This window comes from Sciurus carolinensis, chromosome 9 (assembly GCF_902686445.1).
Source record: "Sciurus carolinensis chromosome 9, mSciCar1.2, whole genome shotgun sequence".
In the NCBI taxonomy this organism is placed as follows: domain Eukaryota; kingdom Metazoa; phylum Chordata; class Mammalia; order Rodentia; family Sciuridae; genus Sciurus; species Sciurus carolinensis.
Genome location: NC_062221.1, coordinates 60,684,845 through 60,712,290, shown reverse-complemented (window position 1 = coordinate 60,712,290; position 27,446 = coordinate 60,684,845). Strand labels below are relative to the sequence as shown.

The window sequence follows — 27,446 nt, the reverse complement described above, 5'->3', positions numbered from 1 at the left end:
GGCCAGAACTGAAATCATGTGAGACTTCTCTATTTGGGTTTAATACCAAATAGAGATCTGAGCCTCTACACTGGAACAAACCACAGTTACCCTCTCCATGTGGCCTTGTTTTTGTCTTAAGTGTGTACCTACACTCCAAGGTTGACCTTGCAAAAGAGTGAGAGGAAGAGAGAGAGAGACAAGTCATTCAAACTTTAAGAATGAGTCTCAGAAGCTCACACAGGTCTACCAGACTCTTCTTGGATGGGTCAGTCACAAAGTTCTGTGTAGTTCAAAATGAAAAAAAATAGACCCTGACTTTCAATGGGCATAGCAAGCTTGTAGAACATATGAGAACAGACATACAGCTGTAGTCATTTTTCATGTCTTTTTATAATTTCTTAATGGCATACTGTATATGATTGTGGGATTAATTATGTTACATTGGTACATGCATAGATCTATTTGATCCATCTCATTCCCCAGTACCTTCCCTTTCCCTTCCCTCCTTCCCCCTCTGATCTACTTGCTCTACTCTACTTGCTACAGCCAGTTTTGAAGAATATATTCTACTACAGGAGGAAAAAACAGAGGTTACGAATTTTTAAATTTATTTCTGTAAAACTATCTGTCACTGTTCATGGACATTTAAAAACTGGTAAAGTCAACTGGTAAAGTCAACAGTTTTACATGTGGATAACCATTTATGTTCTGTGAATATTCATGTTCATTATATATTTTTATTAATTTAAAAGTTCTCATATATATCACTTTATTATTTATTATCTTGCACATAAAAATGGTGCTTTTGATATCACAAATATTATACCCTGAATAATGATGCTTAAGTAAATGAAATAATAGGACTATTCTAACTGTAATTCTATTTCAGAATATTAGATAAATGTTTCTCACAGTATTTGGAATAACCAAAAATACATTAGAATCACTTTTTGATATTCCCAATATATTGTAAAATAAAACTATAATAGCCCAATACTTCCAATTCAAAATGAGACTTATAAATGCTGCAGAGTTATTAAAATTTCTAATCAACCATAAAAGAATAACATTGATTACTATTTGTACAGGAGTTTAATGTTCCAGTTAATAGTTCTAGCTTTTCACTTAACAATTAACAGCCTTGGGGTGGGAGGGAGGATGTACTGGGAGTGCTATTGGCCAAATTATATTGTTGTATTGCATCCATGTATGAATCTTTAACAACAAATCCCATCATTATATACAAAATACACTAACAAAAAATGTGGGGAAAAAATATAAATACAGAAGTGTTGGAGATGTTAAAATTGGAGAAGATTTTAAAGTATCATTACACAGACAAAATGCAGATGCTTAAGAACTTAAAAGAGGAATATGATGAGTAAAGAGATGAGAAATATTGGTGGAAAAGTGGAAACATCAAAGAAATCCAGATGGAAATTTTAGAAGAGAAAATATGGGATCATGGGGCTGCAGATGTTGCTCAGTGGTAGAGCACACACTTGGCATAAGGAAGACCCTGGGTTCAGTCCCAAGTACTGAAAATAAGAGAGGAAAAAAAAAAAAGAAGAAAGAAAGGAAAGAAAATATAAGATCTGAATTGAAAATGTCAAAGGTTAGTTTTCATAGGATCATAGAATATTTCAAACCAAAGGAGAAATCATAAGTAAAATTGACTATAGAGTAACAAATATAATTCAAACATAAGCTCAGAGATCAAAGAAAGAAAAAAGAAAGAAAAAGCCCTCCTGGGAGGGTTTCAGGAGATAAGAGGAATCAGATTTGCACAATTTTAAAACAGTTTTAAATTTGTGGGTAAGAATGAAATAGAACATTTACTTTCTACCACAATCACCACTAAACATGCAAATCCAGTAATCCAGTAATGGTAGGAACATACAGAATATAATCTGTCATTACTCTTCAAGGCCCTCAACTTTAACTATGTTTTTATTCCACAAAAATATATTACTTCTGATCAATTCTATGATTTTATATATATATATATATATACATATATATACACATAAAACTTTTAATTATTTTAAAAGCAAAACATCCTGCTATAAAGTTTTGGGAATATATAGGATAGAATCATAAAATAGAATTATAAACACACTTCTCTTATGAAAAAAGGACAGCATTTAAACATCATTATGTTTATGTCTGGTTTTGAAATTTGTTTTAATACGCTTGTATACATTTAAATATAATTAACATAATGTTATTTGTCTATGTCTTTAATTAAAAAATATTTTCTATGAATATGCAATCCATACTATAGACAGCTCTAATTTATTGAACCATCTCTTATTCTTGAATATTTTTTGTTTACAAATGACCCTTATATTGATGTGATGAACACAGTTGTAAATTATTTGTATCTAAATTTGTTAGCTTCATGAATTAATTTTTGTTTGTGTTTGCTGGTTTAACGTTCTTAAAATATATTTGCATATAACTGAAAGTCAAATAGGTGCACTATGTTCCCCCTGAATACTTTATGACAAAGCATTTGATTGCAGTCATGACATTCTTTCTTGCCCTCCTGAGTTAGGAAGAAATAAACACAAAAGACATGGAAATGAAAGTTCCCTTTAGCATTAAAACACAAAGTTTTATGGTAAAGCTTAACTTGCATGTGTAGTGTTAAATAGGCTTCCTAATATGCATTGCTAATTAATACAGATTCAGTCACTATCATGAGTGACATTGAGGGTCCAACACAACTTCAGCTATCACAGAGCTACTCTGTAAACTTTCCCAGGAGAAGCAGAGAGTCCGACACATAGACACTGACATTGGCACAGGGGACCAAATGCTCCTGTCCTTCACCAATTGAACAATTTGCATTTAAGTGAATTATTGTTCCTTTATAGAAAAATGAAGAGTGGAGAATAAATCTTTGTCAACATCTGAATATTTCTAGCTCTTAAGTGTTTTAAAGCCTTGGGTATCACTGATTGCTCCAGATGTCTGCATTTGTTTATATATATATAAACATAAATAGGCACATACACATCTAGATATATATTAATGAATACCCAATAATTCATAAAAGTAATTCCAAGTAAAAGTTTTTAAAAGATGCACATTATGCAATTTGAATTCTTCTTAGTTGTGCTCATGGACAAAAACCACTTTTTAAAGGACTTAGTCAATTCGTTTACTTGTCTTGTGGTGCTTCCTTCCCCAAAAGGAGGCTATTGAAATGTACTTATTTGTGTGAAATTATTGGCTATGATTTGGTCATGCAGTGCTGATACTGCTGTCCCAGAAGTGGCAGCTGGGAGGCTTCTGGTTGGATAAAGAAAAAATAAAAATTATCTGCACTATTGTCACCATAGCATTCTTTATCTAATGTCATAGAGGATATTTAGAATTTTATTTTATATTTGATAGGGGTACTTTATTCATCTTATAATATGTTTATTCATTGTAATGATATCGAGCACTTTTAGTTTCATAACAATAATAATTCTCTATATTTTTCACGGATTGCTTTAGAATATATAAATGCTTCCACTGACTATAGATAGGCATTGTGCTTTCATATTCTAAAAAAGAAATATGTCAAACAGAGGTTAACTAGAAAAATCCAAATTGCATTAACACAAATATCGAGTAAGTTTCTTTGATTTGATTATAAATAAGATGAATATGTCAAAAACTAGGTCATTAAGAAGTCAGTTAATACTTCACACATCTTATAGATCACAAAGATACGGAATTATACCTTTACTATAACTGAAAATATTGTATTTAAATACATTTATTTGTCTTTTTTTTTCATGAAAGAAGTCACTCATTTCAGGTTCTCTGATAATTCCAAGGCTAGAAGGAACCAGGTCCCCAGTTGTCCTATTTTAGTATTGAAGTCTTAAGCTTTTTGAAAAAAGCAGATCTGACTTCCTTATTTCTGCATCTTCAATTAGATGCCACAGTTCCTGCCAATTCACCTTTAAGGCCTTGAATGCCTGGTCAGCAATCTAGTCATAAAACTCTGCAGCAAAAATCCTTGGGAGGAATTTTTTGAGCATTGAAGGCACAGAAGCTTAGTTTGTAAAATACTGGTGCTCATGAAGAAGAAATTGATTGTATTTTAAATTATAGCTGGACTAGCTATTTTAACCATTTTCTAATGCAATTGAGTAAAGTGTGTGGGGGGGGGTGGGTAGAGATGTCTCTGTTTTGTTTTGTTTGAGGTTCCACATCGCTAACCTTTGTCACAATGCAAGATACATTTCAATATTTTGAAAGTATTTGCATAGTAGTATTGATATTATTTCATTCCATTTTGATCAGATAGGTTACCATGGAATAGAGTTTCCCACTTTTGCACCCATGCACAAGAGGTCACAGACCTGTGAGTTATCAACTTCCCCTGTTCTCAGGGTGACCTGGTGAGATGGGGAAATGGGAATTCCCATGCCTATCAACAGCCTGGAGAAGCCTCAATATTTTATTCTAGCTTGCCACAAATATTATTTTGACCTGTTATGAGAAAAGTCAGAAAGCAATGCTAACAAGCGCAGAAAATGTTTGCCTCACTTTGCAATGAATACAGATCTGCATCCATTTCCTAGTTATATCTCAAAGATGAAGTGAGTAGTTTCCATTTTAAAGATATGCCCTTAGGCTGAAAATATTCAGCTTTATGAGTATTACTATAGTATGTGATTTTCCTTGATTAAATGCAATCAAGTACAACTGTTAAATTAAGCAGTCACTTAATGAGTCGATAAATAACTGAAGATAGCTATAAAGCTATTAAAATAAATTCTGACTGAAACATCCAATAAAATAGTATTACAAACCACACACACGTGCACGTGTGCATACACATTTCCATATAGAGCTAGTCTGACTCAGTCCCAAATGGAATATTTCATTCCTGAATTAATCCAAGGTCTTTCTCTTTTCTGTCTAGTAAACTGCCTCAACTTTTTTCAAATTTATTATTTTTTACATTTTTGTTGCTAGAATTAAAAATTGACTCTATTTTTCATGCCTTTTGTTCATGTAGATACAGTTTTTATCACTGCATAAGTCGTTGCATATATGCTGGCACTACTGGCAAGTAGTAAGTCTCAGTCTATATTAAAATGGTTGGTTTCTGCATATTATTCTGGAGGGGTGAAATTCAACACTATGCCTCAACAAATGGAATGTGTCAGGTTCTTTTATGCTAAAAATGCAAATGTTAAAATTTCCATGTAAAACATCTTCTCTAAAGATGATGGTTTTCTTTACCTACAGATGAAATCAGAAATATTATCTTTATTATTACCTGGAGGTACAACCATTGAATCAATGGAAAAAGCTATGTTTATAGAAAAACAGGAAAATCTTTATTACATTCAGTATTGAATCCACTAGTGGGATAATAATGGGGTTAAGTGAAAGAATATTCCATATGCCTACCTATTTATCTTCTTGGCCCACCTCTGCTCATACTCTACCCTTCTCTGTCTGCAGACTTGTATTTTATGCAAGTCAAATTACCTCTTATTTTGTTATATCTTTACCCAGACAGGAGATGGTACCTTGATTTAACAATTGGACTGTTTTGAGCCACTTTCCCTTTAATGCCATCACTTTAGGCACAATGCAAAAGGGTAGTTTTAACTAATCTTATTATTCACAGGTAAAAACCCATCTATGTGGGTTACATCGACATCACTAAGAAATGTGAACCTCCCTCTTTCATAAATGTGGATTAAAAACTGCTGAAGGGTTTCCCATTATTGTTCACTGGATGTAGTTTTCAAAAGGACTTATCATAACAGTGATAATTAAGCTTATACCTCAGTAGTAGATGTTAAGTAAGATGACATGAATAAATCAATTATTAATAATTAGGAATTTTTTTCCTTATTTTTTGACTGGAGAAAAGACTTATGATTTGATTTGTGTTATTATGTCAATAGCTCTTTGCTGTTTAGGGTTCCTCTGCCATCATGTATACTCCCACACCTATGAAGCTAAAGTAGTTAATGATTTGCCAAACATTTTTATGCCTAATATCTATCAAAAGTTTCTTAAAATTATGTCTAATCCTCAAAAAAAAAAAACCCACTGTTTTATAAAATGTAGCATTCTTTTTCAGTTAGTTTAACAAACAAGGCACAGGAACATCATAGGTGTGTTCAAAGACAGATTCCCTTACCCCTAATAGTAAAAAGAGATACTATTCATTATTTAGTCAGCAAATTCGGAAATTGTTAAGCATTAGTTAAAAATAAAAAGCCTAGCTTTTCAAGTAAGCTTCTACTGTATGTATTTACTAATTTACCAACTAAGCTAACAGAGTTAAGATAACCCCAAGCAACTCAATCTCAGCATAGCCAAAGTTGAAACCTGGGTATATTTTGATGCAAAGCTTATGGTCCTTTTTGCATACCAGTTAAGTCAATTGCCTACTTTGTATCATTTTTTAAGCCAAAAGAAAATCTGTCTTGCAGAGGCTCCTGTGTCATTTGTGAAAGTTTCCAAAAACATAACTCGGTCCTCCTGTTTTTGTCCCTGCTGCTCATCACAAAATGAAAGAGGGTTTTGCCAAACAGATTGTGTTGTTGGCAGGACTAAAAGCATGAGCAGTTTCTTTGCCTTGAAAAGATCACTGATTCTTAGGAATTAAATGCATTTTGATGTGTTCTTCTTCCCCATGATCTCAGGGTCATACAGCCATTGCATCCTTTTCTCTTGTACAGTTAGAGTAGAGAGGGACCACTCCTTCGTGTCACATACTGAAACGAGTCAACATTGAGTGATCCAGTTCATCTACATTCCAGGCAGGGATCCCCAAACCTGCTACTGTTAATTTGAAAGTGTTTTTCAAATAAACATTATTGGAGCAGGAGAAAGGACTACCCAAGACAGGCAAGTTCCTCCTCCTTTCCTTTCTTAATTTTGGATATAGAATACTAAATGAACATCCGTTCTGTCCTAGTTGTTTGGGTTAAGTGCTAATGGTGATGAGTAGAGTACAATGAAGAATGAAGAAAGGTCACAGCTGGAGTAGAGAAAGGTTCGGCAGGACAAACTGGTTTCTCCTGAAGCTTCTCTTCTTGACTTGCAGACAGATGCTTTATCTGTTTCCTCACATGGCCTTTCCTTTGCAACCTACCACCAGTGGTATCTCTCCCTTTTCTTATAGGGTTAGGACTCCATCCTTTATAACCACAGTCAACCTTAACTACCTCTTTTAAAGACCGTGTCTCTAAATACAGTATCATCGGGTATAGGGCTTCAATGTATGATTAGGGGGGAACACAACTCAGTTCATAACAGTGCCCATTGCACAAAAGGAAATAATAGGCAGTAGAGATAAGTTAAAGTCAAATGCCATATGCAGAGTAGTTAGGAGCAACATGTTTTATTAGGCAGAGGTTCAATAGAAAGTTTGCCTCTTCCTAATTGTGTTAACATTAGTGAGTTTTCTTAACCTTAGTGCTTCATTCCTTATTGCATGTAACAGGGACAGTAAGTGTACTGCCTCCTATTGTTATCAAGTGTTTTTTTATCTATTTAGATGGTAGTTGAAATAAGAAGCAACTATTACTTGTAGATAAATACTTTTAAAGATGGTGTTACTCTTCTTTCTACTGTAGGTATAGCATTTTGGAATTGTGAGAATAAAATGTAAAAGATGGAGGAAATTAAATACTTTGAAAAGTATTAACTTAATACTATTTTATCTTAATTATAGTAATTTATTTTATACAAATGTAGTCGTGAGGCTAGTCCTACACAGAGAAAGATGTTTTAGATTTCTTAATGTGCAGCTTAATTCATTCTTTAAACAATCTTTATTGAGCATTTATTATGTGTCAGAAATTGTCCCAGGCACTTTGGAGACAGCAATGAGCAGAAATCGCTACTCTTGGAAAATTTACATTCTAGAATTGAATATGTCACCTCCACATTTAACATTCATTTCAGGAATTGGGTGAAATAAGGCCCATCAAATAGGGAAAATAAATTAATTAAAATAAACTTACACATAATACAAGATGACTTTAATTTGTCACCATGTGATCACAAGATATGTAAGCATAATACTAGCTTTGGGCCTTGTAGGACTGGTTTCCACAAGTGCTGCCCCATCCCTGAAATATGGGTCTGAGTCCAGCTGTCCCTCACCCTCGCCCAGGCAGACTTGCCGCCCCGCCCTGCCCGAATGCGCGTGGCTCAGGAGGGAGCGCTGGCCGCAGGGTCCGGCGGGCAGTGCTGCGCGGCCACCGCCAGCCTCTGACGTCCAGTGCCAGTGCGCAGCCAGCCCGCTTAGGCGCGGGTTTTGAAGCGGCGCAGCACACGGGTAGCCGCGAGCCGACGGGGCCGACCCGCAGGTCCCAGGTCCCGCTGTGGTGGTCGCGCCTAGTGCGAGTGACTTGGACTTCAGCTGGAGTCTCCAGGCTCACGTCACCTGTTTGACAGCCTCGCACCAAATCAGAGGGCAGCGCTCACCAGGAGCGCCGAGCGTCACCGGCTCCCGAAGATTAGAACTCGCCTCTCTTTAGTTCCTCCCTTCATTTCGGTTTAAAGCTCCCACTGACTTACGAAAAAGTTAAGTGTGAACTCAGTTCTTCAGCGCTTTCTTCCACTGCAAGATGGTAAGTGAGGAACCGGCGTTAGCTAGTCGGCTGGCAAAACCTTGGGCTCTCAAAGCGAATAAACTTTGCAATGAGAATTTATTCCATTTTAGGAGCAAGTTTTCTTTGCTACCCATCCATTAAAATAGATCCTCTCTTCTGCCCTGTCTCCTTTTTATTATTCTCTATCTTCTGTATCTCTCCTCCCTTCCTTTCCCACCGCCTCTCTCCCTGTTATTTCTGTTATTTTTATTCTTCAGATTTTCCCCCAATCTCTCCTATTCACCTGCACTCACTTTTCATTCCTCATCTTCCTCCAGATCATGCACATATTTGCAAACACTTGGAGTTGAACTACTCTAAGAGTAGTTGGGGTTTGTTTTCCTCTCAGGTGTCAATTGCCTAATAGTTTAGCTCGAATTCCAATAACCTCAAGGAAGGAGTCTGCAAACATGCTTTTAAAATGAAGAAAATAGCTCTTGATAAATTTTTGGCTTAACTTCTTTGGTGTGCACGGCCCAAGCTGCACTTGCTTCTGAGCTGATTTTTTTCAAAACTTAACTCACTGGGAACATAACAAAGTGTGACTTAATTGACTCATTTTTTCCCCTTCTGTTTATGTTATGACCAAAAAAGTACTCAAGCCAACAAAGAGTTGTAGTGGTCAAAAAGAGTTTATCCAAACCTAGGCTCTGCTTGAATAAATGGTTTTTACCTGATTAAACATTGACAAATAATTAGGAATGGACTGTTGTACAAATTAACCCGGGAAGGCTGCATACCTGCCCCTGTTTGGAGATTTGGAAAGAGTGTATGTTTGAGGTTTGAGGAGTGGCAGGCAGGAAGGTGTTCCCTGAATCAGAACACAGTGGAAAACATACTGCAGGCAGTTGTGGTGACAAGATAACTTTGCAAAGGCTTTGAGTCTTAGTGATGGAGAGAACTAGAGCTTGCTGTCTTTGCTTATTTCTTTCAACTTTTAGATGTTTATTTGGAGAGATGTTACTCTTCTCAGATTGGAGTTAGGAGTAAAGTTTATTTAATTACCTACAAGGAACAAAGATTATTTAATTATCTATAGAACAGATATAGAGAGAATATATATATATATATATATATTACATATACATATGTACTTGTACATATCTATGTATGTATGCATATTTATACAAGAAAATATATGTATATATATCTACATGCATGCATATGTGTATATATGCACACACAAATATATATATATATATATATACACACACACACTGCAGTACATTACAAACACGTGTGTGTGTGTGTGTGTGTGTTCCTATTCAGATCTCCATAAAATCCAACAGAATCTTAGTTTGGAGGAAAAGAGGAAGAGAGGAATAAGACAAGTGTATGATTCAGAAGTTAGTTATATGATGCCACGTTCTGGTCCTGCTTTTTCATCCTTTTAATGGGCTCTTTGTCTTTCAAGATGATTAGAAATAGAAATATAATTAAGATAGCTACTGAGTGGCTTATTAGGTGAGCTAGGCTTTGCAACAGAAATGCAAATATGATTCATCCAATAGTGGTCTGTTCTTTGCTTAAGAGACCTATGGAAATGTTAGGAAAGTCATAGGAGCTGATTTCTTTTAGTTATTATAATCAAACCACTCAAAAATTAATCTGGATCTATACTTAACACCTTTACTGTTTCTTGATTAACTGCATGTAATTTTTGTGTTTCTCCCACCCTTCCTCCCTCCAAATCTCCATCGCCCAATCTCCTGGGACACCCCCTTCCACCCCAACTCCTTATACTGAATTTCACAGAACACCGTTCTGCCTTGCCAAGACCAGTATTTTGCAGGAGACCAGAGCTATAATTGCCCGTATTCCACTACAACTTCAGAAACTAGTGTTGACGTTTCCACGGAGACTTGGGTCTCTTTCTGGGCTGCTGGTCTCCTGGACAACAGTGAGCCCCAACAAGCACCACAAGGACAGGGTAAGTTCTGCTCTTCTGCTTTAGTGGTAGACCTGAAGCCCTTTTAAAGCACTGTGCCTGCAAAGCATCATGGTCTGGGACTCTGAAAAAGGGATGTGATGGAAAACTTAAGTAAGCCCAAAGATCCCGGAATTGTACTACCATAATGCCTGCTGTTTTTTACTACCAAATAATGAAAATGGGATTCCTCCTCATTCATGTTGGACAACACCTGTTTCTCCCTATACTTTATAGTTCTTGGAGATTCCCAACTCACTGAGAGTCGTCTGGGTCAGATTTTATAACACACACCTAGTAGGAGCTTTTGGAGTCAAGATACTAGTTATAGCATTTCTTTTGGAACTCAAGAAAGTTTCCCAAGTATGGATAAATAAATAAGAATGAATAACTTCATCTTTTATTTCATAGAGGAGATTCTATAGACAATGGCTTATAAATAGAAACAATTATTCCTTTAACACACACACACATAAACACAAAGACTTTCAACATGGGAGGGAAGTATAACATTGATGGGCAATTATAGATAGCATTAATCTTGACTTGAAGCTTAGTGGAACAATTCTTATGAAATTAATGAATTTCTGTATTAATATTCAATTTTTTCTAAAGCATCTCAGATATCTTAGAATTAAATACCTGTACTGTTGTTTCTGCCACATGGTTCTCTGGTGGAGGCAGGGGTTAAGGACAGGCACAAAAACAAAAATGAAAAGCCCCAAAATATTAAGCACACTTATGTGTCATGGAGAAAGTTGTTCAGTTTTACTTTTTCACTTATAAGCAACAGCAGAAACAGAATGCCCCAAATCTGAACTCAAACTCTTTATAAAATTGGATTCTTGTTTCTTTACTCACCACTCTACTTTAATAAAAAATACTTCAGTAAAAGCAGTTTAAGTAGAATGGGGCAAGAGTCAGAAGGGTATTAATGAGGGGGGAAAGTAAAAAACCAATTAAGCATGCCCAAATGTTTTGATTAACAGGCATAACTTGCTGGTCAAATTAGAAGAAGAAAATTCTTTGTAAAAGCATAAAAAATATATAGATGAAAACAGTTGAAATAAAGAAGTAGAGTTTTGAAATTTTTGTCATGGTCTTCAAAGAAATAAGATGCAAATTATTTAAAAGTAGAAATTGCTACCACATCGAATAATGATTATATCTATCAGATTTAACAGTCAGGGAGACAGAAAGGGAAATGGTAGCATCACAAAATATTATTTGATTATCAAGCCAAACACTATATTATTAAGTGCTGAAGCTTAGAAAATAAAATAAAATTAGAAAAATATAGTGGGATTGCAATGTTATGCCTAGTGGAAGGGAAGGGTTAATAAACATTTGAATGAATTAATGATACAGCTGAGAAAAATCTTATTTAATTTAACAAACAAGAATATATATATAATTATATACATACTTATATTATAGAATTATATATAATGATGTAATATATATATAATATATAATATATATAGATATTTATAAAATTATATATATATAAATATATATATATATATATGTATATAATGTGACTGCTTAGTTCCAAAAAGTAAGAAAAAACAAAACCCACCTCTTTAAACACACTTTGGCATATATTGTATATTTGTCTGTCACAGCTTGCTTCCTTCTTCTGAACGTTTTAAATATTTTGTTCTGTGAGGAAGCACTAGCTATTTTTAGAAGGTAATTAAACCTATGCACTTTGGGAATGGTTTGTTGAGTTCATTGCACATAAATCACAAGTGTGTTTCTCTGCTACCAATTTTGTATTTTCACACAGGGTCATCTTCTAATTTGAGTTTTCCTATTCTGGACTCGTGTTCCTGGGAGAGGCTCAGCTTTCTTCACAGCTGTACAGAAATAAGCAGGTGTGTGTGGATAGTCAGAGCATTGAGACTGGCCAGATGTCCTGCAGTCCATTCTCCACTGCATCTTCCCTTAAGTTCATACTGCTTCTTTTTCCTTTTTAAAATCACATGGACTCAGTTTAGAACTAAAATGAGCATATGTCCAGACAGAGAGAGAAAAGTTAGATGAACAATCTCTCTCTCCCTCTCTCCCTCCTGTTTTTTCTCCTCTTCTGTGCCCCCGCAAATACACCACAAACCACACACACACACAATAAATAACACTCTAGGAAAGACCTGAAGTCAAGCTCTGACTTAATCAGATTTCAGCTGTGTGACCTATTATGTCTTCCTTTTCCTCATTTATGAAATTGGAATATTCCGTGGGCATATCGCAGAGGGGCTAATGGAAAGACCAAATGGAATCGTATGTGTGTCAGTATTTTTAAAGGTAAACATGGATAATTACCTGAAGAATTAATGATGATGACAAAATTTTTTTCCAGATATTGCTTCATTTTCCATATTTGTTCTTAGCTGTTCCCCAAAAGTAATTTAATCTAGTGGACTTGTAGCAGATCAATCTGAGTGTGGCACAAGTTAACCATCTTTTTTTTTTTTTTTTTATGTGCAAGGAAGGAGTCCAGGCAAACCTTTCTAAACACCCTTTCTATATTTAACAGTTGAATGCTGCTCATTTTCCTTTCTGATTCCCTGTGGTTATAATTTTAAAAGTCATATAATCTCCTCAAATACTTTGTAATGAAATGAAAAATTCAGAGCACAAAACTGACCAATCAGGTGGTAGGAGGTTGTTGATTTCAATCTTGGAGGATGAGGATTCCCTGAAATTGTGTTCATAAAGCAAACAGAAGAATATCAAGTTTTAGAAGGCTGAGGAGCAGTGGCATTATTATAAGGTTACAAAGTCAATACAGTGGAGCAACCTTCACTATTGTCTGCTTTTTGCAGCTCCAAGATACTCTGGTACAGAAGGAAGAAGAACTTGCTAGGCTACATGAAGCGAATAATCACCTCAGACAATACCTGAATTCTACTTTGGTTAAATGTCTTGAAGAAAAGGCCAAGGTGTGTAATAATCTCTTTTATAAGATCAGGGCAGTGATTTAAGAAAGGAAACCATTTATGTAAAATTCCTTGATTAAAAGCAAGAAGTGTACTCAACAACAATGTGTCATGGGATACGTGAATAGGATGAATAACATTTTCTTAAGGAATCCATTAATTTCACAAGAACTTTTATGTATCATTTCTTAGAAGTATTTAGATTGCAGATTCTAGCCAGACATTATTCCAAAGGAGTTTCTTATGAATCAAACATTAGTCAAGGGAATTGCTGAGAAAACAAGTTTATCAAAAGGAGAGTTAGATGGATGGAATGTAGATATCAGAGATTTTAAAACTCAATTGTTTTAATTATCTTCTGACTTTAGGAAATCATTCTCAATTAGGGATTCAGTTACCTTTAGCTATAAATGGATGAGCTAAAAATCTGCAAAAAAAATCTCTCTCAATCTAAGGTGCTATGATGATGACTGGAGCCCAGTATCTTGAGCAGCAATTAGGTATATACAATAACATTATCTTTTATTTGCATTTTTCTTACACTTTTAAATGACCTATTTCAATTCAAGATAAATAGCTTTCCTATAGTCTCTTTTTGTTATTTTTTTCTCACGTTTGTGTTTTTCTTACTATGTATTTGCCATTATGTTATCATTATTGTTCCTGTGATCAATTTATACCTTATTCCTAGAAAACCTGTATTATTTGATATTGTGCAATCTAAATTGATGATGTGTCTGCTGTTTTACTGAATATAACAATTCAGAGACGAAAAGACATAGACTTGACTACTTTACTGTTCAGTTAGCTTTCATAAAAAGGACTGCATCTTATAGTTACTAGGCCGGGCTTCTAACTGCAGTCGCCATTCAATGGAAAGGACATTATTAAATTATTAAATGATATTAATTAGGCAGTTCTACCTCTCTTGATCCATTTTTCAAGGAATTGCTTTGAAAGTTAATGAAATAAAATGAGGAATGTTGTCTATAGTGTTTAAACGGGGTTCTGTCTATAGTCAGATAGTTGAAGTTTAATTCTAGGCTAAGGGATTCTTGGCAAGTCACAATACATCTGTGCCTTAGTTTACTCATTAATGGAGATTTTAAGCATATCTATATCCAAAGAAATAGTGCATGTAATCAATTTTATAAATTATAATAAATGATATTTTACTTATCAGTGATAATTCAATAAATAATTGCTTTTATTGTCACTATCATAAAAATTATTACTTCCCTGAGTTGAAAACCCTAAAGACATTATCTACTTTTTCAAGTTTTAAAATGAAGGTAAGAAATGAATTCATGTTTCTAGGAAATAAATTGTTATCATGGATTTTAATTTAGTAATAGAGACTAATCTAATCCATTTTACTTGTGTGTGAAAAATTAAAAAAATTAACCATTTTTCTAAAGAATGAGATATTTGAAGGAGTATAATTTTCAAATATCACTTCTCTAGAAATTGCTGTCATCAGATGAATTCTCCAAAGTGTATGGAAAATTCAGAAAGGGGAAGAGGAAACGCAAAGAGCAGGGGATACTCTGTTGCTGAGATCCCCATTCCCAAAATGCCAAGAGAAACTTCTCTAGTGAATTTGCTAACTGTGAAAACAACCTGGGCCTCCTGTTGATCCCTGGGTGCTTCAAACACTTGGATTGAAAGACCTCAACACCATTGATGACACCTCATCAGCTAACTACAGTGCCCCTCTCCTCCCATCCCAGAAGAGCCATCAGCACATACTCACAGTTTCCGGGTGATGCCATTAATTATGAAATGTCCCCAGAGAGGATATGCCAATCAACTATGGAGGCGAAAGAACAACCCCCTTGCACAGCACTGCCAGCCATGGGAAGACTTCCACTACTTTTCTCAGCTTTCAAATCCCTCAACAGGGGTGCAAACGCTTCCTTATCATCTTGCTGATGTGTCACCCAACAAGACAGAGATGGCATTTTCCACCTCCCTGAGTCCTCACTGTAATGTTAAAACTCATTCCTTCCACCAAGGACAAGCTTTGTGCGCCGAGATGAAAAAAGGAGGCTGGAAGTTTACCTGGGTCCCTAAGCAGCCTTAGTGACCCTCTTGTATCACAGAGCACTGCCAGCAACTCTGTTTACAAAGACCTCTCTTGCACTTGAATCTCACTGTGTGGAACACAGAAGCTATTCCCCAGACCGTCTTTGGCCACTTTAAATGTTACTCTCAGCTACTACTAAAATTCGCAGGGAGTAGCTTCCAGGAATCCATGTGAGAGGCATCTGCTCTCCTTCACCAGAACTTGACTAGTTTGCACACCAAGGTCTGCTGTCAACTACTTCTCTTTGCTTTTTACTTGCAAAGGTGTTTCTCCAATCTTTTGTAGGCTTCTTCAAGACCTAGATTTACTTTCTTGTCATGACCAGATTTAACAGCTTTTCTTCTCTTGTCAAGTAGTTTGTTTTGTGGTCTTTATTTTCCTCCCTCTCCTACTTTGCTTTATTTCTGAAAACTGCCTTTAGAATGAGCCCTATTTTTGCTTCAAGTGCTTGCTCCTGGTGTTTTAAACTGCTAGGGGTAGGGTGGAAGCAAGTGTCTGCCCATTGCAACTGCTGAAGACATATTGTGAATGTGAGTAATATTATGTCCAGGGCAGCTCAAAGAGTCAAGTGTCCCATGGGGCATTAGCAAAACCTTCTCTTAAGACAGCTGCGACTCCATTAAAGCAATACCACTGATAAATGACAAAAATTCAAAGAAAGTTACTTCAAAATGTCCATACCAGCCTTCTATTGGCACCTGACCATTGTTTCTTTAACCAGCATGGCTCAAAAATGACATTGTTGAGGAACCGTTACAAAGCAAGGCATCATCTTAAACTGCAGAGATGCTGGCCAACTCATCACTAGCCCAGGTTCGCCATTGTCAGTGCTCATTCTTCAGTCACTCGTGTATTCACTCAATTCACCCAAATGTCTGTAGAATACCTCATGTTCACTTTTTAACAGGCACTGTGATATGGGATGGTGATAAAATGTGAGCAGTTTGGACCCTGTGTCCACATTCATGAGACCTAGAGCCATTCATCTGCTGTCAGCCCGAGAAAGCTATTTCCCTTTTATGAAAATTCATTTTTTCCCAGCTGTGGAATACAGAAGTTGACAAAATAACTTCTAACATTCTATGAATTGAGGCTGGGGTCCCATCCAATTTGGTCATTCAAGGCCATTTTCCCTTTAGATGGGCACTGCATGTATTAGGTTAGGGTGGACTTTATCTGCAATGGAGAAACAGAAAAACAAATACGAGTCAATTGCAGTTGGTATTAGAAATCACTGCTCTGATCTCAGGATTCTTTTTTTCCAGTATGAGTCCACTGTGTAGGTTGATTCTGTGTAAAGAGTAACTTGAATCTAAAAAATAGGTACATATTAATTTTTAAGTGTGAATAGATAGAATGTAAATATGATTATCAAAGATTTCTCCTTCCCCAAATTTTTTAAAAAAGTATTTTTAGTGGTCATGACTGTTTCTTTCCATCCCTCAGTTCCCTATTCTTCCCAGAATAGATTATGCATCAATGTTGGGCACCTATGTTTTGGGGAAAAACTTCAGTTAATGATTAAATCTACCAGGTTGAAAGCCATTCCCATTTTCCTCTTTCCATTCTCCTCTCAATACATCACTTTGCACAATCAACTTCCTTATGTGTGCTGTTTGGAATTCTTTGTAACAAAGATATTTCTTTTGGTTTTGACCACTGTTTATTTTTGTTGTGTGAGTAAATAATCTATTTTATAAAGATTTGGTACCACTCAGTTTTCTTTATAATTCATGAAGGGGAATCCAAGTTAGTAGTTAATATTATTCTCTGGAGTATTTCGCAACTTAGGAAGAGATAGAACACATTCTACTTTCTCCCACAAAAAAAAGTGCCTTTTCACTCCAGTGTCTATGCCTCTGGTGGGTGAAATTTATCTCTAGAATAATAACTTTAATTAGAATTGATTGTATGTTACTACAAAAGGAATTGAGTAAGCAATGGAACTATTTTAAAACTCTAATAATCATGCTGTAAACAAAAATTTACCAGTTAACACATATTATTTTGCCATATCCATGCCATATTATGTTAATTACCATGAGGAAACATCCAGGCTTCTCACAGTGCATTTTGGTACATAAAGTCACCAAAAATATCAAAGCTTTTGAAAGCTTTTAAGTGAGGACTGGTCTCAGCCTGGTTAAGAAAATTATAGGACATTTATGTGGTAAATTATGATATCTTATTCTGACTTAATATCATGAATGTAGTATGAAAGAGAATACCACATATATTTGCAATCATATCTACAAACATTTGATATTCATTTGAATAATGTATGCAAAATTATTTTGTTAAAGTTTGAGAAATTGGAAATTTGTTTCACCGGAGATATGTTCTTTTATGGTTTTTATCATGCATTTCCAGCAAGCCAGCTAATATTTTGTTAAGATAAAGCAGGAAATAAAACTAAATACTTTTGATTATGGATGAATAATTTTATATTGTGCATAACATTTTAATAATGGATTTTCTTCTACTGGATTTTTGTGACCATAAACTTGTATATTTGCATCTCTTTGTATGATATATGATATGTTCAGATTAATATCTTTAGAATTTAGGTTTTAATGGTCCCTTCTCTCTTCTAGGACACATTAATGATTTTTCAGATGTTAGGTGGCCTGAAGAATCAAGTGCCTTAGGGGAACGGCACTCTCTTACCTAATCACACATAAAAATCAGAATTCAGTATCAATTTTTTAAATTTGATGAAATTTCCAGGGTCCTCTGATCATCTGAAAACAACCGTATCTTACTAGTATTTGGAAACTATGGACAATTGGAAAGCCTCAGCTCTGCAAGTGATGTTTAATAATTGGGTTACTTAAAATTGCAGTGATGCTAAACTATAATTTTGAAAAAATTAAAGAAACCAGTATGAATCAATGAAATGACTTCATGTATTTGATGTAATTGAAGAAAAACAGAATATGTTTTTAAATATGACAAATGGATTCAACAACCAATTTACCACAGGTACAGCAGAAAATATAGAATTAATACATTTACATTTACTGATAACCCTTTTTTTTTCCTACTAGGGATGAACCCGGGACACTTAACCACTGAGTCACATCCCTAACCCTTTTTAAATATTTTTATTTAGAGACAGGGTCTCACTGAGTTGCTAGGACCTGGCTAAGTTGCTGAAGCTGGCTTTAAACTTGTGATCCTTCTCCTGCCCTCAGCCTCTGGTGCCAGTGGGATTACAGGTATGCACCATGGTGCCTGAACATCCACTGATAACTTTTTAAATGTATAATTTTTTTGCCTGTAAAGTCAGGGCATACAATTAAGTATTTGTTATCAGTTTACCAAAAGATTCCATATGGTTAAATAGTAAATGCCTAATTTTAAAAATAAAAATTGAGTAAAACCAACCAAATTTGGTTTTCATGCTACAAGTTTATATTTCTTAACATACTTTTCATATTTTTTATCATCTTTTGTTACTAAACATAAAATCAATTTTAATTCATATATTAGATATTCTACAAATGTAAAATAAAATTTAACACTTAATAATAAGCACTTAAAATGATAGCCTTTTTGATTTGAACTGTTTCTAATTGTGGAAGTTAATTCTGTGATGAATGTATGACTAATAAATAAGTGACAGTCATTTAATTTTCTGTTTGGCCCTTAATTTGGAAACGTTTTTTCAGTGAATGGAGAAATGAACTAAGAAAAGTTTGCAGTACCCATTTCTGCTGTAAATTCCATGTCATAAATATGTATTTCAATTTACAAATATGTGAAATAGTAGTATGATTAAAAATTGAGGCACTTATTCAATAGATACAGCCAGTGTCAAGCTCTACTGAGGATGTATAGATGAAATATATATTAAAACTAACTTCGGAAATAATGAGAGAAGCATAACATCAACAAGTTTAATTAAACAAGGGTATAATAGGCTCTCATAATGAAAAAGTTCTCATTTCAGGTATGGGTTGATTCTACATACTACAGACATGCTGTCAGATTCTGGTTGGGATTTCAGGTAGGCAATATTTGGGATGGATCTTTGAAATGGTGATAAAAATAAAAGCCACACAAAAGTAATACAGAAACCAGGATGGGACCAGCTCTGTGAGTTTGAAAGTTAGCTACATCTCATAAATATTGTTTATTTTTGGACATTCTCCTCATCCTTCCAATTTATAATCCTGCTAAATGAGTAAAACTTGAATTAAAGATTCTAGACTGGTCTCACTTGTGCCATGGAGAATACAAACATACTGAAATATTGCATGTAAGAATTGTGAGCGGGATTTCCTAAGGCCACTATCTACACTATATATATATATATATATATATATATATATATATATATATGGAAGATAATATACACTATATATATACTATATATATATAATATATATATATATTATATATATGAAAGATTAATACCAAGAGAAACTGGTTTGGGATTTGCATATCAGGTCATTAACCCTTTCTACTTGAACATTCTTTTGCTATCAGTCATGGAAAATGCTGATTTTGTTAGTTGTTTTGCAGGGTTTTTTAGATTTTTTTTTTCGTGGAAAATAGTGCTAACACCTTCCTCACTCTAAATGACCTTTGAATATAAAGGTAGTAAATACAGACTGCTAAAAACACAAGTTATTCGAATGAATTAGATCATTTTTGAATTTCATTTGAAAGATGAAAAAACTGGTCTGGAGTGTTATGCAAGTCATAAAATAATAAGTAGGTGAGGTCCAAGAAAAACTCTGGCACTAACTTAAGGTCTAATGCTCTTTCTACTCTAACATATATAATTATTTTGGGGGCCAATAAATATACTTACAGCCACCAGCTGTTACAGAGTATTATAGACGTCAGATATAGAGGCCCCACAAGTATAGAGGGGTTCTTAAATCCTTATTTTATTTTCATCAGAGTTCTATTTCGTAGCTTAAAAATCCCATCATTGCTAGCAGAGATTGTTCACAAGAGACCTAATTCAACTTCCATCACTTTGAAATAGAGTAGTGTATAGTTGAAGCCCATTTTAAAATTGGGATGAGGAGAATGGGTGGCAAAGTATGAAAAAGCATCATGGTCAAAAGCATTAATATGCTTCTTAAATGCAAAAGAGAAATTCTGTGGAATAAATCTCTTTCCCAATTACTACTGCTAATATTCAAGCCTAAAGTAGCTGTGTGTAAGCAATCCTTATGAAGCTTCTCTTCCTCTCTTCCTACAGGAAATAGACAATATTTCTTCAGGTAATGGTATTATTCCCTTTTCTGTCAATCCTTTTAGGTTTAACTCCGAGGGAAAGTAAAATCATGATATTTATAATTCTGAACTCACTGGTTCTGACACTGGGCATTCTAACCTTTCTTTTTGGAAATCAGGATGAAATGGTAACTCTCAGGAACATAGCAGATTCCCTCTCATCTCTATCCAAGGTTTATAATCTGAATAAAAAGGCGAGAAATAGTGTTTCATTTTAATTTCTCATTTCAAGAGACTGTTTTAAAACCAAAAGGATAGTCCCCCTGGGATAAGGCCCAACTCTCTCAGGATTTTTCTGAAGGTAGTTTCCCTCAGAGCCCTGCAGTTGCGGTGAATCTGAGAGTAAGAGAAGCTCTTTAATGAATGTGCTGTGAGAAACCAGAACCCTGAGACCCAATGAGATGAAAGATCCAAACATATCCTCCTTTCATTTTGGTCTCCTGGGATTGCCACCTCACAGAAGCCACAAAGTCACCCTCCTTCCATCTCTGTTCACAGGGGAGTTCATCCCAGATGCAGTCTGAAAGTGGCATCTGCACTGGACCTGCCCACAGCCCCACCTACCTCATAGAGTTGGGAGTATACCCAGTCATCCTAGCCTCCATTGAGAATTAGACACAGTATTGCCAGAGACTTAGCCTTTCTTCCTTTTCTGTTAAGGACCATAACTAGTCCCACCAAGTCCATCCTATTGTCCTCACTCCAAAGTTAGCAATCAATTTAATAACAAGCTTCTTTTGAAATGATAGAGAATGAATCAGATTTGTTGTGGGTGATCATGTTAGCACACTAGAAGCAAAAATGAGGTGGGCACAGAGACTAGACCTCTGATAAGTGGAAATAACATTCTGATAACCTTGAACATAGGCTTCTAGAAGACCACTTAATATTGAAAGCAATTATTAGAATTTACTCATGTCAGGAGATCAGAACATTCCCCTTTCCTAAAGAGGAGGACCACTATGACAAAAGAAAGTTTCTGAAGTCAAAAAAGTGAGCTTCTCCATTGACAACTCTACATCGTCAGGAAGTAACTTAACCTTTCTCAGTCACATAATATTGAGTTGTAAAGTAGTGATAAAACATGTTTGCCCTACCTATCTCACGATTTTAGAATGATCTTATAGTTTTTTAAGACTACATATATGTCCACATTCTGTCACTTCTCCTTAAACTTCACACAGAGTAACAAAAATACTGTTTTAAATTATTAAATGAAAATTTCAATACTTCACAAAATATATTTCAAATAATTTATAGCCATTCCTACTAATTTAATGAATACTCACTGTTTTTCCTATTTTGTTTAAAATGTGATTTTTATATTTTTAGGGGACTATGGTCAATGTCTAAAAGGTTGATAGGTGGAGGTAAATTAGAAAAGAATTCATTGATGGCATGATGTCAGAGACATTCATCAAATTATATTGACAACAAATACAGATAGATGTAGGAGGAAAAACAGAAGAAGAAAAGGTATGGGGCCTATTGGGGGAATGAGGACTAGCTCTATTGGCTGCAGGGTAGTTTTTATAAAATAATGTGTGTATTCCTGAAATTCAACAGAAGTTTCTATATAATGAGACACACCTCAGCTTCTATAAATGTTCTGTAAATAGAAATGGAGGTAGCATATATGAGTCCAAAAGAGTAAGGACAATGGCTTTATACTGTTATTTGTATCCTTGAAATAAAAAATTAATCTCTCCTGCTTATTATTCAGGTTCCATTAGACTCTGGTTTCTCTTCAGATCATAATAAATCTTTTGCCTTTTATGTTTTATACTAGTTCTAGTGCCAGTAATTAGTAAAGACTCCAACTTTTATAGATTTTCTTTTATGTTCTCTGGATTTCTTCAGATTAAGGGGAACCCTTCATTGATAGAGTGATGGGATGTTTCAAATCCCTAAGTTCTTTTTAAAATAAACTATGTAGTATTTATTTGAAAATCTTACCTGTACTTCACATATAACAAGAGGACTAAGGAGACTACATGGCAGTGGGCATCATCTGTTTGGAATATACAATGGAAGAAAGTCTATGCAAATCCCTTTCCCATTAGAAGAAGGAGGGTGAGAAAGCAGGTGGAAACATTCAAGTATCGTGTGAAAAGATAAAAGTGACAGCAAGAAAGGGTATGTGAATGTTTTTTTCCTCAAATAGACACCGACTGCAGCAGCATGACCTGCAATGCAGGGCACACAACAAGATGAGGAAGCAGAGTAACCTGGCGTCTCTAAAGACAGGGATTCCTAGGGTGGAACAACACTGGAGAAGTTGGTGGTTTTAAGACATCCTAAATTTATGCATTACTTTACACCTCTAAGGTAATGGCGTAAGTAACAAGAGGCTCCAGAATTCACATCTGGCAGTCTGAGCTGAAGTTGGAGAGAAGGGGAGCAGCTTGACGTGATCAAGTCAAAGCTATGTGGAATTTCTTGGGTCCTAAATGATGCCATAAAGGTATCCTACAAGGAGCATAATCATATATTATTGTCCAAGATATAACAAATAGTGAACTGGAAGGAATGCTGGAACAATAGATAAAATCACAGATTACTGCAACTCAAAGTAGGATATAGGTCCACAACATAAAGGAAACTCAGCATCTGAATGCTTTTCAACATAGAGGAAGGACACCAACAACCAATCATATCACCAAGGGAGATGGCAAATCACTGTGCTCAACAGAACTCATATTTTAAACTCATATTTAACCGTTTTGCTAAAAATTCTCAAAGACCACTTAACTCTTTAGCTTATTCTGTCAATTGATAAGAGTCTTATATTTTGAGTTCTGAGTGGCTGATTTCATAAATAGTCTGCATTATTTTCTCATTATAGATGCAACCCATGTTTATTGTTTTTGTGGACCACATTTACAGAACAACTTATCAAAGGAAAGTTCTAGGAGTCATCTTCAAATTAGTTGTATAAGAGATTCCCTAATACCATATTGTTTGTGTATGTGTGTGTGTGTGTGTGTGGTGTGTGTATATATATAAAATGTACTTCATATTTTACTCTTCATATGTAAAAAGAAAGAAAATCAGTAAATTACCAAAATAAAAAACCAATTTCACCTTCATTCTATGAAACAATTACGATAAAACATGGAAACAATAGTAGTGTTTTAAATGGGAAGCAGTGAGGAACATTTTGCATATTTTTATCTTCATTTATATTTATGTTAATAGCCAAACAAAAAAAAATCACAAAAAACCTAGAGAGATAAAAATAAATAGTGACCAGAAGTCATGGCGACAAATAAGTGATGAATTTCCATCCTCCTAAGTCAATGAATCATCAAATATGTGCAATGGAAAGAAAATAGTTATGTGACTGAGACATTTAGGCAACAAACACTTGAGTCATTTTCTTTCTTTAGGGAATGACGATTTTAAGTCATAAGTAGTAAGAATTCCGGATTCTTTTTTTTTTTTTTTTTTTTTTTTTTGCGTACTGGGGATGGAACTCAGGGCCTTGTGCTTGCAAGGCAAGCACTCTACCAACTGAGCCATCTCCCCAGCCCAAATTTGGATTCTTATTTGCTTATGTCATTCTAATACCTGCCCCAGTATGCATTCCTAATTATTAAAAATTTTGACAATCATTCACAAAGTAAATTAATTTCAAATATTCATTTATTAAAATTCAAATACTGCTTTCTGGGTTGTCAAAAATCAAGAGTGATAACAGGAATGTGGTTACAGGTTTTCAAGAAATGTGAAGAAAGGTGTACTTTTATAAATTATTGTAGGAAATGCAATAAGTTTTAAAGCAAAAAATAGTCAATGTTTATAAAACACAATGACTAAAACCCATGTGTGAATGGACTTCTATACTTTTGTGTGGATACAAAATGTAAAATTGAGATAGTTTTTGGAAAGAATTCACCAAGCTCACTTTGTTGCATCAGAAGGAAACCTGGGACACAATTTTTTTTCCATAAACTCAAAGAGAAAGCTGGGGAAGTGATCTTTTTGTCCCGCATGTCATTGATTTTTACTTTAATCTTTTTAATGTGCTTCTGCACTCCAAGACTCAACCAAAATAGAGAGGGAAGTGTAAGAAATATCTGACCATCTGCTTTCTCTTCTTTTTCTTCCAGCTGTCTATGATCAAGTCCTATATTTCTACCTAGAAATAGTTTTTTGTCTCTGAAGTGTGACTATTTTATTATCTTTCTGAATATTATTTCAATGTCAAAGCTAATTTAACATTTTTTCTTTGTAAACAGGTTGAACAGTTCCTATCCAAACTGCTTAAAACCAAAAGTATTTAATATTTCATTTTTCATATTTGGGAATATCTGCATATACATAAATGAAATATCTGGGAATGGGACCTAAGTTTTAAAATGAAATTCATTTATTTTTACTTATTATTATTAGAAGTAGTAATAGTAGTATAGCAGTATTTTGGCACTGGGGGTTGAATCCAGGGCACTTTACCACTGAACTACAGCTCCAACCCTTTTCATTGTTTTTTTTTTTAGACGGGGTCTCACTAAGTTACTTAGGGTCTTACTAATGTATGTCACCACAACAGCTGTTCATTTACGTGTTTTAAAAGATATTTTAGATTTTTAAAAGAAAATTCGAAACATAAAAATATAACAAAATGCTTCATAGACCACTTTACACAATAAAATAGACAACATACATATTTTGCAAGTAAACTATGAGGTACTCTAACAAACGATGCAGAAGCATAACGGTTATAAGCAGACTACCAACCTATAAAGAATAGGTCAAGCCAGGCATAGTGGAGCCTGTAATCCAGATGCTTAGGAGGTTGGACAGGAGGATAACAAGCTTGAAGTAGACTTGGCAACTTAGAAATCCTGTCTCAAAATAAAGCATAAAAACGGCCTGGAATGATGCTCAGTGGTAGAGTACTTCTGGGCTCAAGCCCCAGTATTAGAGAGGAAAAGAAAAGAGAAAAAAGGTCAAAAAGTGATATGTATATATGTATATAAAGTCACCATGAGAAGTAATTTTGTGCACCCAGCTTAATAAATGCCATCATCTCAAATTTTGTGAAAGACAACCTACATCTTTTGAGGAGACATCAAAATCTTCGATGGGTCAGCATCACACATGCAGTTGCTCAAAGACTGGAGATTGAGAAATTTTATCCTTCAAAGGCAGATATGCAAAAAGGACATTCTTAATTTATAGAAGAATTTTCAATGTTTTTTAAAATGTACAATCACAATCCTTCCACACTAAGTTAACATTGTGATAGTGTACTTTTGCAGAATCAAATTTGCACAGAAAAGCACAAGAGTTACTTTATTTTAGGTAGAAGGGAGTGAAGGGAGGGAAAGAGGTATGGGAGTAGGAATGATAGTAGAGTGAAACAGACATTATTACCTCATGTACATATATGACTGTATGACCCATGTGATCCGACAATTTGTAAAATCAGAAAAATGAGACATTAAACTTCATTTATGTATGATCTATCAAAATGTACAAATGCATTCTACTGTCATGCATGACTACTTAGAACAAAAAAATTATAATTCTCTAGAAGTATTTACACTGTTTGTAATTCCAGTATGGAAAATGATATGAAGATGAAATAAATAACAGCAGATTATAAAAAATAATGCTGAACAAAATTGTGGTAAAAACCTGAAAATTTAACATGAATAAAGTGTATTACGGCAATAGATTATGGGCAATTGCACAGCGGTATTCCATAAGTGCTGACCAACTTTCAAGATCATTAACTGTTTTGAAGCCTTGCTAAGGCTCTCCTTGAAGAATACATTCACAGTCATTTTCTAGTGGTGCTTCTCTTTTTGAAATTCTTTTATGATTCAATATAGAGCAACATAATAATTCCCATTAAAATTTCTCATTTCTGCATCATGCTCATACATTGTTTTGGGTACACAGAAATCTATTTTGCATGCCTTCATATACAAACCACAAGTTTGACAGAAAAATACTGACCAAACAGCAACATCATTGCATATCTTTTCCCCCACTTTTGTAGTACTGGGGATTAAACCCAGGGGTACTCTATCACTGAGCTATATCCCCTACCTCTTCGTGTGTGTTTTAATTTGAGTTAGGGCTTCACTAAGTTGCAGGGGCTGGCCTTGAACTTGTTATCCTTTTCCCTCAGCCTCCAGAGTAGCTAGGATTACAGGCATACACCACTGTGTCCAACCATCGATGCATTGTCTTTGTATCCTACCACACACATAATTACTTTCAAATCAGTTAGTGACTTTGTTGGCCTCTTCAGGCAAATATAGCTTCAATCCACTAAAAACTCCTGGAAGTTGTTCAACCTTGCCATACCTCATAACTAACACATTTGTTAGAATATTCTGACATATGAACTGAACTGAATAGAAAAAACATTTTATGGGTAACACTTTGAAATTTTCTTTTAGAAGTCTTGTTCACACTTAATTCCAAATCTGTCATTATGAGAACTCAACTTAAATCCATTTTCTTCTGCAAAGTCCACCAAATCTTCAAATAAGTCTTTAAAATAAAAAAATTCACTTTTTCCCAGTCTTAATACATAAAGGAGCCAATATGTTCTTGATTTTTCAGTTCCAACAGGAACATGAAATGTATGTAGTTGATAAAAA

At 34.8% G+C, this 27,446-nt stretch overlaps 1 protein-coding gene across 1 annotated transcript in view; it reads left to right on the top strand.

Annotated features, from left to right (window-relative positions):
- Positions 1-15,914, top strand: part of Gmnc (geminin coiled-coil domain containing) — a 34,203-nt gene extending 18,289 nt beyond the window's left edge. The window contains 9 exon segments of the mRNA XM_053743449.1: positions 10,374-10,548; positions 12,335-12,379; positions 12,382-12,422; positions 13,374-13,490; positions 14,952-15,099; positions 15,102-15,199; positions 15,201-15,264; positions 15,267-15,344; positions 15,347-15,914. Of these exon segments, the coding sequence (XP_053599424.1) occupies positions 10,374-10,548; positions 12,335-12,379; positions 12,382-12,422; positions 13,374-13,490; positions 14,952-15,099; positions 15,102-15,199; positions 15,201-15,264; positions 15,267-15,344; positions 15,347-15,570 (990 nt within the window). The 3' untranslated portion in view covers positions 15,571-15,914.
- The last annotated feature ends 11,532 nt before the right edge of the window (positions 15,915-27,446 follow it).